The sequence below is a fragment of the Diadema antillarum genome, unplaced genomic scaffold, assembly GCF_040938485.1.
Source record: "Diadema antillarum isolate AM-2024a unplaced genomic scaffold, OU_Dant_1.0 seq00000649_RagTag, whole genome shotgun sequence".
Classification (NCBI taxonomy): domain Eukaryota; kingdom Metazoa; phylum Echinodermata; class Echinoidea; order Diadematoida; family Diadematidae; genus Diadema; species Diadema antillarum.
In genome coordinates, this window is record NW_027271563.1 from 2,124,269 (window position 1) to 2,140,582 (window position 16,314).

A 16,314-nucleotide genomic window follows, 5' to 3' on the forward strand; every position below is an offset into this window, starting at 1 on the left:
AAGTCTTGTTGATCCAAATTAGAACTACGTGAATGAAGCGAGTTTTCCCCCATCGGTCCCGGAGGACGGAAATAATGTAATGTGTTTCGGATAAGGTTCTCTCGCGCTCTAAGTGTTACTGTCACAAGCCCAAGAAATGAAAGTGATCAGATATTTCCATTCGTGTCGGCATGGAAATAATTCGCCCTAAAACATTGCTGATTGGCAACATGTGCCGAGATGTATTCTTGCAGCTTTCAGGGGTTAAAAAAAAAAGTAACTGAGAGTCGCGTGTTCCTGTTTAGTCAAGTTGAGTTTTGTTACAATAAATCTTTTAGTGGTGCGCTTTATACGCGACAGTATGCTCTGAATTCATTCCAAGTTGCGTTTGCAGTGTAATTTGATATCAGCAGGAACCAATCAGAATTTGAAATGTAAAGCTGGAATATAGCATCTTAATTGAATTCGAAGCAGGGAAAGATTTCCTATGTGTACCTATGATCATTCTGGCGTGTGATGATGAAGAGTGGGACTCGGGAATTAATCAAATTTCCACGATAGAGTACCTAACATCCGAAGTTCAGTCGACGGGCACATTAAGCAGTCATATTCACTGACGTACTTCAACGAACACAACCATGGTCGAACAGAACGTAAGGCGATCGATTTTTTGGCCACGAAACAACAGATGTGCGTTTTTAGGCTTTGCGTAATGGTCCGCTCCCTTGACTCTGAACCAGTAAATCACAACGTTACAGTCGTGTGTTAGTCTGTTTTGCCTAGCATTTTGTTTTGAGGTTGAACGACGTCCGAGCGTCACCAGGGAGTTGAGTGGGTTTGCCAGAGCAGATCTTCATGCGTCGGCAACGTGCAGTAGATACGAAACACCATGCACTTCTTTCACTCACGCCTTCGCAGTCCCTTCTTGAAAGCATTGTTTGCGATGCTTCCAGTGGAAAAAAACAAAAAGCAACCCCTCCCTCCCCCCCCCCCCGCCCAAAAAAAAGGAGAAAAGATGGGATGATTGATATTGTATGATATGGTGTTGTCTCTCATATTGTGAAATCGAAGCTATAATAAAGTTACTACTAAGCCGCTGCAAATGTTAAAAAAAAAGAATTAATAACAATTACTAATGTACAAGTGAGTGACAGGATTTACCACACTAAATTTTTTGTACAACTGGGAGTACTGTGGTATAGGCCCTAAGGTCTACTGGATAAGACTCTCGACGTTCAAACGGAGGTCGCGAGTTCGACTCCTGCCGAGTGCTTACTTCCTTGGACAAAATGTTTTTACCCATGCCGTCCCTCTCGACACAGGCGCATAAATGGGCATAGGCCTACCTGGCAATAATGATTGCAGGGCCTTCTGGAAGAGATAGGCCTATATAGTTCGTTATTCCGAAGGTCATATTATTCCAAAGGTTCGTTATTCAGAAAATAAAATAAGGTTCGTAATTTCGCAGGTTCGTAATTCCGGACTGTAGTCTGGGAGACACGCCCACCCACACGGCGTGCATAAATTATGTGGCTTATCTGCATAATTTGTGCACGCTACGCGGAAAGCGCGTTTGCTGTGCAGACGCACCTTCCTTCTCTTCACTCTTGTGCTGTGCAACACCACGGTCGGAGGGTCGGATAGAGATGGAGGAGAATTTGGAAGAAAAGCTGCTGAATTTGGAGAAAAATATTCGTTAGTACGGACCTTTTTTGTTTCATTTTCGGCCTAAAGGTATTCTGTATACAATAGGGAGCAGTGATTTAAAATGTTCGAGTTGTCACATTTGATGCGTATAGGTCAGTTGCATCACAAAACATCCTACCATGTAAAAAAAAAAATCGCAATAAAACAAAAAATATAAGGAGATTTCACTATTTTTCTCAATACACCATAACTGTATAATAGACATGATAGACGGTTTAGTCTTATTACTTAATAATGTTATTATTACTACTGTTCGCATTTTGTATGTTTAACAATCCTTAACATTGATTATATTGATTAACATTTTTTCTTTGGTTGTTTGCATTTTAGAACGAATTTGCGTCACTAAAGATGGGTTTTTGTTTCATCTGCAAATGGTAAATAATGCCTTTAACAAACCTTATTTTCAGCTGTCGAACCTTCGACATAAACAAAATTTACCCTTCTGGAAGAGTTGTGCTTGCACCAAAGAGGCAATACTCTGAGTATATGAATAAGACCATATTATTTTCATCATCATTGTCATTAGCATATTATTAGTGGTGAAAAAAAAAACATTTCGGAAACAGTTTACTGGCAAGATGATATTTATTCATATTTTAATAGTAGGCCTAAAAGTAAAGTTGTCATTTTTTTAATAAAGATTATGCTAAAGTGTTTATTGCTCTATTTGAAGATGTTTGTACAGTTCATTTAGCAAAGGGCGACAACAAATCGAATAAAAAAGACCCACTAATGTTTTTCACGTTCATGTCTGCATAATCGTAATATTTAGGAGTTAGGTATTGTTCAGCAAACTGAATACAACTTCATCACTATACTGATCTTAAGAAGTTAGACCGTTTGGAGAGATATTGTATTCCGTGACCACAATGAAACGAACCCACGGATTACCGAAATTCTGACCGAAATAATTATGACACACATTGAGAAATTCACGAACACATCACTGTAATGAGTCGAAAGAGTTGTTTTGGTCCTGCGCATCAATAACCAGGGAGGTGGAAACCTCCCTGCATATATACAACTACAACCTGACGTCATTTCCGTACACACTTATGTACACTTTTTCTTGAAGGCATATATATTTCCTTATTTCCAAGACGCTGAAAAAGTTTTATGAAAGATGATGGTTGTACCAAGGAAGTACTGCTACCTCCTTTGCAGCACTCGGATTCTTATGTCAAAGACTAGCAATCTTTCTCATAAATTCCATAAAACTAAAGAATTATTTTTGGTCCTCACGTGAACAAATAACACAAAGAAATGTCGACTTCTTAAAATCGCACGTGGCGTCAACACCATGTGACCGAGAACTGTTAAAAAGTCTCACAGGACGCCACGTTTAGAATTCTTACTGAAGTACTTATCAGATATTTCTTTTTATACTCGTCCTATATTTCCCTCAAAGCTTTGCGTGGCCGTTTTCAATAATATGCTATCGCCTCCTTACGGGCTTATTGTGTGTGTGCATAATTGATACCAGAAAACGTTTCACTTTGTTAATAATTTATTAATTAATCTATATGACTCTGGGCTTTATATCAATTTGGAGTGCAGGAAAATAATCCCCTCTTCTTGCTAAATAAATGAAATTTAGTAATGCTCCGTGAGCGAGCCAATGAGAGACAAGAGGATCTATGACATCATCGCTTCATCTAATTTGCATAATGTCGCCCTGACCGATATCACTATATTCAAGAATTTCAATTAAAAATGATTTTAGTTCCATATAAAGTAATACAAAGTAATATACATAACGCTTACATGAGTATATAACATCAAAAGGAACTTTGAATTACGTAATTTTGAACAAAACATGAATACAATTATCATAATGATATCAACTCTGGTTTGGATAAATAAACAAGTAAGCAATACAATCTTAATTTATAACTTTACATGGAAAAGAGGAATTCACAAGAAAAGCATAGCTTGTAAAATTTGTGAATTACTCTAGAAGGTGAGGGCATCTCAAGATCCGTCAAGGACACCATGTATAAAATGTTGATATCCTGATGTCAGGCGAAATAATCAGAAAATAAATATCTATAAGTTATATCGGGAAAATAGGTGAGCTATAAACTATATCGGGAAAATAGGTGAACGCACGAAATTCATTTCACTTCACTCCCTTTACTCAAGATGTATATTTAAACATGAAACTAATTTCGACCCTGCTATGACTCTAGGTGGTATATCAACAGTGCATTACATCAAAGCGTAGGCTTCTTAATTAGAAAAAAGGGAATAAATGTAACGAGAATCATTATTTTGCGTCTTAGTGAGACGGTTGACCGAATTTATGAGCAGATTGCTTGCGGTCTGCTAAATAGTACGATAAAAAAAGAGATTTTTTTTTTCTCAGGATATTGAAATGATATAGTAGTGAAAGTTTCGAGTGGGGTAGGGAACATGCCGCAAATCTGGCGAGGAACCAATTGTTTCCTTCAATGCCGCAAGACGACGTCGAGAAGCGGGAAACAGCCTTGTTTCCTAAGTGGATTAATCGCTTAACGCACACACTTCCCGCCATTTCCCGCAGAATCGTCTGCAACTGTTGCGATACTATCACTCGCTACAGGTTGTCTTGGTCCTGTCTGACAGACGAGAGAGCCAATCTTGTTGTTGTCGGGTCTTTTTTTTTCTCGACTGACAAGGATTTAGGTCCCATTTAATTTCCAATTTTGTATCGTGCCCTGAATTCTTTATAATCGCTATATACAACCCTGGTGCATACAATCAGTCGTTTTTACATTTCGAACAATGTAGCTGAATGACTCGCTTTCGTCTTGTCTATCCAAGAGAGTTAGACAATTCCACTTATATACATATATATATATATATATATATATATATATATATATAGTGAAAACTTTGAGCAAAGAAAATGGGTTTTCATCGACCCATTTTCTTTGCTCAAAGTTTTCACTATTTATCATTTGTTTCTGGTCAGTTTTTCCTTTCTATGTTTATATATATATATATATATATATATATATATATATATATACATATGTATATATTGTATATATACACATATGTATGTATATATAGTATATAACTTTTCATTTGATTTACAATGGACAAGTGATTACAAAGAAACACTAAAATTCCGATCACAAATTATACTTTAATGTTGGCTTCATGGTTTACGACATTTGCACACGCAATGTTAGTCTAAACTGGCTGTTTCACGAATGAATAAAGCAAGAATTAAAGTAGAGAGGCAAAAGGACCATATTTTTCGGTATAACTGATTTTCAAAGCGTCTGTATACTTCTTATCGATGTCAGACACAACATAGAGTGTATATGAATAATTATCATGTTGAAGATTCGCATTGCGTTATACATATAATTCTCGAGATGGCCAGTTGCTTCGAGAAGTTCATTACACTTTGCCTGTCATTTACCATGGGAAATTTTCCCATATTGTAACAATATAGTATGTCTCCCCGCACTAATGTCCTCGGTCGCAAAGGCACACAAACGTAAACACCCTCTCACGAGCACAGTGTGTCTTTAAACTCTCCTCTACACTTTTCACTTGTCGATTTGAATATAAACAAAGTATCACGTAAATCCTTTGCCGAATGATTAGAAAGACGTGCATCATTAAAATCCTCATCACTTCCCTGGATCCAGAAGCAATGGGAGAGGGGAAACGAGTATTCTGGAGTGTTTATGTCCAGCAATTCATCATAGGGGACATCGGCAGTAAGTCATTTTGATTTCAACTTAACTACCCATGTTTGAAACCCTCGAAAACGGATGTTTACAAGTTACTGCGCTAATTTAAGATTGCTGATGTAGCAAGATGGCAGTTTGTTATTTTATACGAGACGGCGCCAAGCGAACATTTCTAGCCGGAGGAAAAATGTGGTGATGATTGTGGTCATGCCAATGAAAGAAAAAAAGAAGAAGAAAAGATAACAACAGGATTAACAGCGATGGCAAGAGTGGCGTTGACGAATGTAATAATACTTGTACTTACAATGAAAACAACATCGCTAAGTTTTAGTGAATACAATATATCGAGGATATAAGATATCATTAAATTGTAAAAAGGAGAAGGGGGAGGAAGAAGAGGAGGTGGAGAAATAGAAGAGGTGAAGAAGGGGAAGAGGTGATGGTGATGGAGATGAGGGGGATGAGGAAGAAGACTAAGAAAAAATATGAAGAGGGAAAATGAAGAAAATTGCTCCCGGCATTAGAAGTTAGAGTCATTACGAGATGTGTGGGCGACCAGCCAACAAAACGTCCGCTCTGGCTGTCTGGTACCGTATCAATTCATCCTCACCATCGTTAAAATAAGTAATTCATTTCCTCGAAGAGAACATACTTAATATGCTGTTTATCTTCACATAAACCCACTCAGATGTACTCACCAAAAGAAATGCTAGATAAACAGAAGAGGGTAACTTTTCTTGGTGGAGTGATCGCTAGAATTTAGATGGTTTCGAACATACAATTGACGCTAATGCAGTGTTACAGCAAGATAACTGAGCTGTCAAATTCGATTCTTTAACTTAGCTCCGCGGTCGTTTTACAAATACACTTGTTTATATCGAGATTAATACTTTCTTCTTACGTGATGAATGGTTTAACATAAACCGAAGAGGGAGCTGTGGTGCAGAGGATGAAGTTTGGGCGCCTTCAAGTTCTTGAAAATGTTTGTAATAGAAACGATTGCAGTAGATCTGGCAGTATAGTCATGCAGGAATCAACCAAACAACAAATTTATAGTCGAAGATATCATACCGCGGGAAATACAATCATCGAAATGTTACAATAAAACGGCCGGAGGTCCCTGACTCTTACAGACAATAGAGATGAGGGGACCAGGTCTCGAACTGTGCAGACACAATACCTGGACGAGCTGACTGACCCTCTTCACCCGAGCGTCAAAATTGATACCTATAACAATGCTCGGGGAAATATTAATTGACGGCAGGGCTCTCTAGAAATGAGTTGCTTAGCCATAAAGATACTACTTATAGGAGGAATCATAAGTGCACACATGACATACACACAAAGACATGTATATTATAATCATGTGTGTATATGCGTGTGTACTACCTGTGTCATCACCTGTGTGTATCGAACAGGACGAGAACCAACTGGCTGATTATCATAACTGACCAATTTATCAGAGTGCTCCTTGAGCTTTTATTTGCCATCAGATACAGACTCTATGACCAGGGCAAGTGATACAAATTAATGATACGGAAACATAAACTTGATTCAGTCATCACACTCTCGCGATTCATGAAACAATCCCTGGAAAATTGCCTCGATCAGAATTATTTTAAAGGAGAACTCCGAATGATGTTAAGACTGTTGTATTTGAGCAGCTATTAATATATTGGTTATTACTGGGTACAGAGTTTCAAAATTTATAGTGATGGGGATGAGGAATATTAATGTTTTCAATACTCATAACAAATCACAATGAACGAGGATGATGACATAGCAGCTTCACATAAGAATATACATTACTGGAATATGTGAGTCTCCTATAAATGTCATCATCCTTCGTCAGTGTAATCTGTTTTTTTCTTCAGGGTATTGGCTTATATAATGGTCGAGGACAGCAATAAATTCCACAAATCTATATGTTATGGCACTATCGATTTATGTACTACATGATGTGAAATCATGAAAATCGTCCGAAATTTCCCTTTAAGAAGAGAGAGTGAGATTAATCCCACTGAAGCGCTCATAGGACTTCCCCACCTCAACCTCCTCGCGCAATATCTATAATTCTGCCGTTAAATGTGACTGTTCATTTGTATTTAGATGAAGTTAATCGGTCTTGATCATTGACCAAAAGGATTTACTTTTGACTCTCCTTGCGCAAAGAAAAAGTGTCACAAGATTATTTCTATTTATCTCGTATCATCATTAAATCATAATTACCATTGGTCCTAATTTCCAATCCTAAGTTACATGGTCCGATAATGAGGAATTCATCTATAAAATATAATGTCTGTGCCGATTGACACTGACCTTTGACCTTTCGCCCTAATCATTTCGTGCCAATAAACCTCTCCCTGTTCATTTTTAATTTTTTTACAAACCCTTGGACATTATTACCACACATTCCTAGATGAAGTTACGACCTGAAAATAGCCTTCTGTCTAAAGTACAGTAGCGATGTGAACTGAATATAATACGTTTTATCCCTTACAATATTACATGTAGATTCATTTCTAGGCAGCTTACTAAGTTGTGATTTTCTAGACATTTCTTAGCTGAAGTTATGAATGCAAATATTGTATTTGAATTTGATGCATTTCACTTGATCTTTCATTACATGCAAATGACTGTCTATCGATTTCCATCATCCCTATTAAGAGATATACTATAATTGGACATGCCTATATACACTCATTCAAAGCTACAGCCAAACTTCAATAATCTTTGACCTACTGTAAAGTGGTTTCTTTCGCGTACAGAAACTTTCGCGGTTTCCATCGGTGCCGACTTTTTCGCGTGTGTTTAAATTCGCGGTTCAACCTCAAAGCGCGAAAAGCGCGAAAATAAAACCACCGCGAAAGAAACCACGTATACAGAGTATATGACCTTTACAAATCTGTATACATCAGGCGGTATCTCTGTCCCAAGTATCATGAAAATCACACATTATAATGAAGTGGATTTTCAAATGTCATACCAAGATCTGAGGTGTGCGAACGAACGAACGGATGAACGGACACCCGGAACTGTAAGGGTGCCTCCGGAACTGGATGCGTATGAGGCATATTGGATGGAGTCGTTTTATGTAACATAGGCGAAAGCGTTTTGAGAGAAACTACGATAGAGTATAGAGTTTGATCTGCCTTCTTACTTTTAATGTGGTGTGAGCACAGTTCGTGAATGCACTGCGCAACCTGGAATGATATCAGCTCCTCCTATTCACTATATCTTTTCTCTTCGAATCCTTAGAAAGTCTTCCCTTTTACATAATTATGACGCTCAACTCCGTTACACGAAATGTCATGGAATTGTGGGCTACAGTGGAGAATTATGAAACTATAAAGCTTAACATAATTATTCTCTCTGGAGCTTTAATTTCATGCAGAGTTCTCTTTCGTGTAGGACTTTGATTATCTTCCAGAACCCAGCGATTCCCTGGAAACAAAGAAACAAAAGACCTGTTCGTAGATTTGAGTGACGGAAATAATCCGAGTGGATTACCTAAGATTCACCCCGCAGTGATCAGATTTAGTTCTCACGAGCTCCCTCCTCTCCCAGTCTTCAAACGCACTCGTCTACACGTATTCACTATCCTCTGAATCTCTTCTATTCTCTATGAATCTGCATGTGTTTGATATCCGATCAAGCACATGCAGATATCGGTAATGTTTAAGTTGGATGAACTCGTTGCAGACACCGGGGAGACCATTGAGAGATGAAACATATCAAGTATTATACCAGATTATCCCTCTCCGTCGCTAGCTCGCTCACACGCACACACACACACACACACACACACACACACACACACATACACGCATACACACACGATAATAAATACATCTGTTCATTTATGCATACGAGTATACGTGTATATATGCATAAGTTACACACATTTATACATAGTTATATATCTATATGTATCTCCTATATCTACTTATTGGTGAATATTATAAAATAAACATATATTTATGCATTGTGTAAATATGTGATTTATCTCACAGATCGATAGACAGATCGATAGAATCACTTGCCTTTTTTACAATTTCCGCTGATAATCGTGAAATGTGAAAATGTGAAAGAAATATAAGTTGATATCAATCGTTATCAATTTCAAGGCAGAGTCGTTAACTTTTGGACCTATCTAAGGAATTTCGTAACCACAAAAGTGTCATTTTTATGGCTTTCTCAATACTTTTTCGTTTCCCATGTTATCTTTTCCAGTTAATACCAGCAAAGAAATTACATAGAGCTGTGTCATGAAGAGACCTCGTTGGTTCAAACATCTCAGGTCACCTGCCCAATCTTCTTTTTGAGAATAGCAATTGCACCTGTACTCAAACGTCCACTCGAGGCTACAATTCGAATGAGTAATCTCAGAATCAGATAGGAGGAGGGTAACGGGCGACATACAGTGGAGAGGGGTCGATAATTTGGGTCATGGCGTTAAATGTCCTGTTTACCTTTGGGAGCAGTGATTTAAAAAAATGTTCAAGATATTACATTTGATGCATATATGTAGGTCTGTTGTATCACAAAACATCCTACCATATGATTTTTTTGCAATACAGCCAAAAATATAAGGAGATATCGGTATTTTTCTCATTAAACCATAACTGTAGACAGTTTAATCTAGAAACTTTTTTATCATAACCAATGTTCACATTTTGTGTATTTAACAATACATAGAGATATGGATTAAGATTTTTACAGTGGTTGTTTCTATCCCTAACTCACATTTTAGAACTATTTTAAAGCACTAATGCTGGGTTTTTGCTTCTTCTGCAAATGGTAAATTATGCCTTTAAGTAGAAGGGGCACGGCATGGTTCCAAATTTAAAGTACGCCCTTTCAAAATTCAAGAGAAAAAGGACAGTGATAAAATTGATGGTAAGGAAGTTGCCCTCTCTAGCAGGTGATCAGTAAGTTTCTGATTCCTATCTTTCTTCTTTATTGCTCATTTTTTCGCCTTAAAGCAGAAGGAGAAAGTGGCGTGGGGTGGTAAGAGGAGCAAATGACAGTCTTGAGGGAATAGACAGTATAGATTTCTTTTGACCGATTACAGGGCATTCAAATGTCGCTACATTTGGCCTCAAGATGGCGTACCGGTAGCATGTAAAATTATAGCTCAAAAGACCTTACTAAACAAGAGAAACTAATCGAAGTTGTTGTTGTTGTTGTTGGATTTTCTTCTTCCCTTCAAGGGTCAAATTCATCTTGGCCATACGTGATTCGATTTGTCACGTATTATGATGTCAGTTGATGACGCGTGTTGCTGTTACAATGAAGTCTAAACAAGAAATACACTGTCTTTGCTATAATGCATCGATTGCTATTCCGAAATCTTGAAAACATTCGTTAGACTGAAAAAAAGTGATACCTCTCATTTTCGCAAAATGAAACCTCCCTCAATTTTTGACGAAATTTCGTAATTACGAAGATTGCAAATCAGCTTATGTGGACATTAAAAAAAATTCTCGAAAATTCCAGGATTTGACTTTTTTGTAATGTTGACTTTGAGAAAGCAGATAATTATCATGGAACACCGAATCTCGTCGTTCTTAAATATGTTCTTAATGTCTTTTCCTTTAATGTCCTTGTTTGCATGATCTGAGAGCTATAACGAAGCCGTATTATACTAAGTAGATAAGGGTTTATACAGCGAATGCTTGTTATAACAAGTACTTCATTCATCTTACACGAAGAAGAATTTTATCGACACTCGTATAAAATCGAAGTTAACATCACGCTTTCGGAAAGGAAAGTTTGAAAAATAAAGTGAAAATGGGAGACATCGAAAGATGTAGTCATGTCATGGTTTGACACAGCACAGCGCCGGTAGAATGCTACTGCATGAGATAGATTGTCAGATGTTGAAAAAGAAGGATATCTTTGTGTATCCCCACATGAATGTTTCCAACAGATAATGATAAGAGTGTTAATGATTAAAGCTCACTCACGTCACTCACATCAAAAGAAGAGACTCTCTCTTACCTGCGACCACGAGCGGTATTCTCTTGTTTGTGACCCAGGGACTCTGCCGGCGAGTCACGGGTCCGATGATCTGGTAGCGGTTTATGGAAATGATAGCAAGGGTGAGCACGACGGCCAAACCGTAGACCGACGTCGTGAAGCCGTTGAACTGACACCAATGATCACCGTATATCCATTCCTCCTTCACGAGAGTGGAGAGGATGAAGGGTCCGTTGGCGACTACGGTGAATAGTCCGCACGCAGCGAGGTTGATCACCATCTTATTGTGCACCGTTCGCAGCCTGACGTCGGTGAGAATGATCAAGATGAGTCCGACGTTGCCCAGGATGGCGATGGCGAGGATTATCGACATCGCCGTGACTTCGACGATGGCCACGGTCGTCGGACCACCCCGTGAACCCTCTTCCATGGTGGTCGGCAGGACGTTTGTTGACGATCGTGAGTATGAGTGGGACGTTGAAGCCAGCGACGATGGAAGTGTCGAGAGCAGCCACAAGTCCCCTGTCTCGGTGAAATTTCCCGCCATCGTTCCGCTAGCATTTCGAGTCGTACCGGCCGCAGATATGCTATATGACTGGCCGTATGGATGCACTTTGACGGAGAGTGCAAATACCTAAAATACTTCACTCCACAGGTGCAGCGCGCAGGGTGCTCTCCGAAAGGCGACAATTTATGCACCTGCTTTTCCTAGCAGTAATACTTGGGGTCCAATTTTCCCTCATCACTTAGTCACGTCACCGCCACGCTGTCGACAGCAACATGTCAATTCTTGGATCACATGGCATGTTAAATACAAGAAATGTTTACCAACATCCGCTCACGCCAGACCATTTTTTGCCAAATGAGCTGTTATCACTTCACCGACTTGATAGCAGACGATAATGCGCGCCAGAGGCTCTCCCTTGATGCTCTTCGATAGCTTGTCAATAACGGTGCATGAACTCACAATTATCAGTACACCCAAATCGAGTGCGTGCATCGAGTGGGTGCGTGTGCGCACATGTGGAGGGAGAGAAGGGACAGACGACAGTCTACGCGGGGGATGTGTCATCACTGGTCATGCTATATTTATGAGATACGTTACAACTCCTTTCAAACACGCCCATCCATCTCTCTCTCTTTCCCCTCCCCTCCCCACCCCCCCCCCTCTCTCTCTCTCTCTCCCCGCCTCTACATCTGGTTCTCTCTCTCCCAGTCATGATCGATCGACAGAATTCATTCGACCAATCGATGTCCAGGACTCAAGCAGATCACAGAAGCAAGATTTAACTGCCGAGGAACTAAATATTATTCTACGTTGGTTGGATATTACATGAAGAAGTATACTTCAAGGGATATCATCATTCTATAGGGAAGACCCGAAGAAAACACAACACGGAACAAAATTTAATAAAATCCAACATCTTTGACGTTCAAGTTAAATGTTAATCATAAACACTGCGCAACGACAAATCAACGTTGAAGAGATAATGCAACACATATACAGTACACACTAGCAGAAAATTCATAATGACCTGTAATAACTGCCTGAATAGTTATGTCAAACGTCGGAGTGGCGTTAATAAGTGTTGAAGATGAGCCTCTGGCGTGCGCTTTTGGATCGGACCTGATAAGGCTAATTGGTGTTCCTGTAATCACTGGACTCATTAATCCATCTCATGGAGGTAGCATCTCTACTTTCATTCGGGCATCTTGCCAGCATACATCGCGCCCGAAGAAAACAAACAAAATATGATAGAAAAAGAAAATCGAATCTTTTATTTTTTTTCAGCAGTGATTTCCATAGAGATATCCCGCTATATGTTCAAGTTGTCTTTGAAAGGATATAAACTCAGCAAAAAAAGAAAGTAAACATTTTTTTCCATTTAATATTTCTCATAGAAGAATAACATTAAAATCAATGTGCTGTATACCATATCAAAGGTAGTTTAATTGGCTATCAACCTGGTAGGTTGATACTAAGGGAAACTTTGCGCATGAGAGAACACAGTTGATTTTGTCCTCCAAGGCACAAAAGTAAAAATTGCAGAAATTGATATTTTGTCATTCATTTGCAAATAACCTTTCAGATGGCAATGATAGCAAAAGACCAATTTAGCACATTGAGAGACATAAATGAAATACCAAAACAAGTTTTCGTTCTCGTGTATCTCTTTATTTCCAAAAGAAAAAAAAAACCAGAGTCGGAAACTTAAAGCGGAAAATAAAAATATTCTGTTAACTAAAACCTCAAATGACATAAGGGAGTAAGCCGCAAAAGTAATAAAATGGACAGAATTTCTTCATTTCATTCATTTAACTTAGGAATTCAAGAATGCATTAGACAAATTCAAGAACGCTGTATTATTTTCAGTTTTCCTAATTTGAAATAGCATTTCAAATTTCTACCAATTTTGTTAACATTGCTTCTTCTTTAATATGTCTATAATGCCATTTGAATTTGGATTTGACAGAAGATTCTTCATTTTCTCTATCATTTTTAGCCTTTCTTTATCTTTGGGGGCTGCAAAGACATTATAGAGTTCATAGGTTTATTTTTTGAAATCAATTCGTGTTCGTTTCGTACTTGTGTTAAATTTGTCTTTTGTTCTCATTGTGATATGAAAGTGCATATATCGCATGAATGACAACTAGTTCATTTTTGCAATATTTACTTTTGTGGCTTTGAATTGAAAAACGCATGTATTCACACATCTGTAAAGTTTCCCTTTTTATTGACTTACCAGGTTGATAGCCAACCAAATTACCTTTAACATGGTATATAAATCGTTGATATTTAGCCAAACATTCTATGAGAGATTTGACTTTGAAAAAGTGTCTACTCTCTTTTTTGCTGATTGTAAAAGAGAAAACAAACCAACAGTCTTTCTTAATGACATTGTTCGATTTTTAGTAAACTTTAACTGCGTTTACTCGTCATAACGCATGGAACGGACCCCTCTCCCTTTTAAAAGTACGTCTACTACCAAACCATAGACCCACAAAAAGAAAAAGAGCAAATGACAGTTTTGTCACAATAGTTTGCGGTGACGGCGTTTTTAGAGATGCTCTGACGAAGAAAACTAGAAATGTGAGTTGATTGGATGAGACATTTTGACTTAATTTTGTTTCTTTCTCTGCATTTCTCATTAAATCTATACATGTAGGCAACCTATCACTTAACGTCAGAGTTTCGTCAAGAAGGCACATGATCCTAAATGTACAACATTACCTGCCCGTTCTAATTAGGCGTTTGCTGCGCTTAAATTTTCCCAGAAAACACACAGCAGGAAACGTATTTATTTTCTTCCGTTGAATGATTGAGTTTCCTTGCACACTGCATGTCGCCCCACAGCATACGTTTTCCATTAGCATGTTTTGTAATTCAGTGAATACACGTCTGTACAACATTATTGACGTTATATCAGATATGTAATATCTCAGACAGTTTATAAAAATGTAAGCATTATTCTCAACAGCTGTAAAATTATTCGCATGCGTACATTATTATTGGCGTAATGATATTCAGAATGTCATGAACTCGAACCAATAGCTCTTGTTGCGGCGCTAAAATTAGCCTAAATATGAGGGGCGGCGGGGCTCTCGAAATTGGATTATCCAATATGTTCGCAGAAGTTGGCGGGAGTTTAATTTGATCGACTGAGGAGGAAAAAAAAGATCTTTTTATGCGATATGAGATCAAAATCTGTGCCATTCACCATGGTTATGTCGATTGATTGGATTTGCTGCGATAAAAACAAATTAGAGTTGTGCTCGTTTTCGCAGCAACGGGCAATTATGCGACTTCTATCAACAGGCGGGTTTACCAGCGAAATAGTTTTCTTTATACAGGAAGGCTGAGATAGCAAATTGTGACATTCATATTCAGCCATAGTACTACTGGTGCCTCGTTATCCTGGCTCGTATAATGACAATGTCAACGAGATATAGTGTTATATTTCTCTCTGTATTCGTTTGTTCATTTCACTGTATATGTCAGCGACGGTGCATGTTGCGCCCCTATATGCGAGTGCTATATACCTGTGCTTTTTGCACACATTAAAAGGGGAATGAAACTCAAATTGCATTATTCATAATGTGGATGGATTGAATGCAGTAGTATAAGTAGAACACATCAGTGAAGTTTTAGGAAAATTGGACAATCCGGTTAAGGGTTATTAGGACCCAATTCTTAAAGTTTCTGTTCCGCAGTTGCTGGATAAGACTCCTGCAACAATTTGTGAAATCATAGCAAGACAAAATCATAAAGAAAACAATTTCCAAAAAATCCCATATTATTATGAACATTACACATCCCTTCCATGTGTTACTACCATGTATGTTGAGGTTAATATTTCCCCTGCCTTCTGAAAGAGGTAAGCCTAGTGCTGTTTCGTTACGTTAGAAAACGAAAATATGTCGATTTCTCTTTATATTTTATTTATATGTTTGTCCATGTGTGACATCACGAGTTGTTGTTGTCTTCTTATCCAGTGATGGCTCTACCGAAGATCAAAAAATAAAACAAAACTAGGATCTTTTGAACGGATTGTCCAAATTTCCTCAAACGTTACTAATGGGTTCTATTAATATTTCTGCGTTCACTCAATCTACATAATATTTGGGTTTTAGTCCCCCTTTAAGAGCAATGTTCATTCAGGACTGTTAACATTCATTTCAGATTGCTACTTGAATATAATGTATTCTTATTTGATTTATAATAATGTACATGCAAATACATTACTAATTCAATGCTTCTATGGAAATCATTGCGTAATTTGTTGACATTTCCTTTATAGATGACGGGTGGGAATGAAAAAAAAAACTGTAGTCACTGGAGGTTTTAGCTTTCACTTTTTAACATGGCTTTAAAGCTGGGTACATCACAGCTATTCTTTATTACAACGGTTAAATCCTATATAGTAATATCTATATCTATATCTATACCTATACC

General features: G+C 38.0%; 1 protein-coding gene across 1 annotated transcript in view; it reads right to left on the reverse strand.

Moving 5' to 3' along the window:
- Nucleotides 1-11,733, reverse strand: part of LOC139736483 (uncharacterized) — a 71,853-nt gene extending 60,120 nt beyond the window's left edge. The window contains exon 1 of the mRNA XM_071647235.1: nt 11,382-11,733. Within this exon, the coding sequence (XP_071503336.1) occupies nt 11,382-11,733 (352 nt within the window). The remainder of the gene's footprint in view (nt 1-11,381) is intronic.
- Between the last annotated feature and the right edge of the window lie 4,581 nt (nt 11,734-16,314).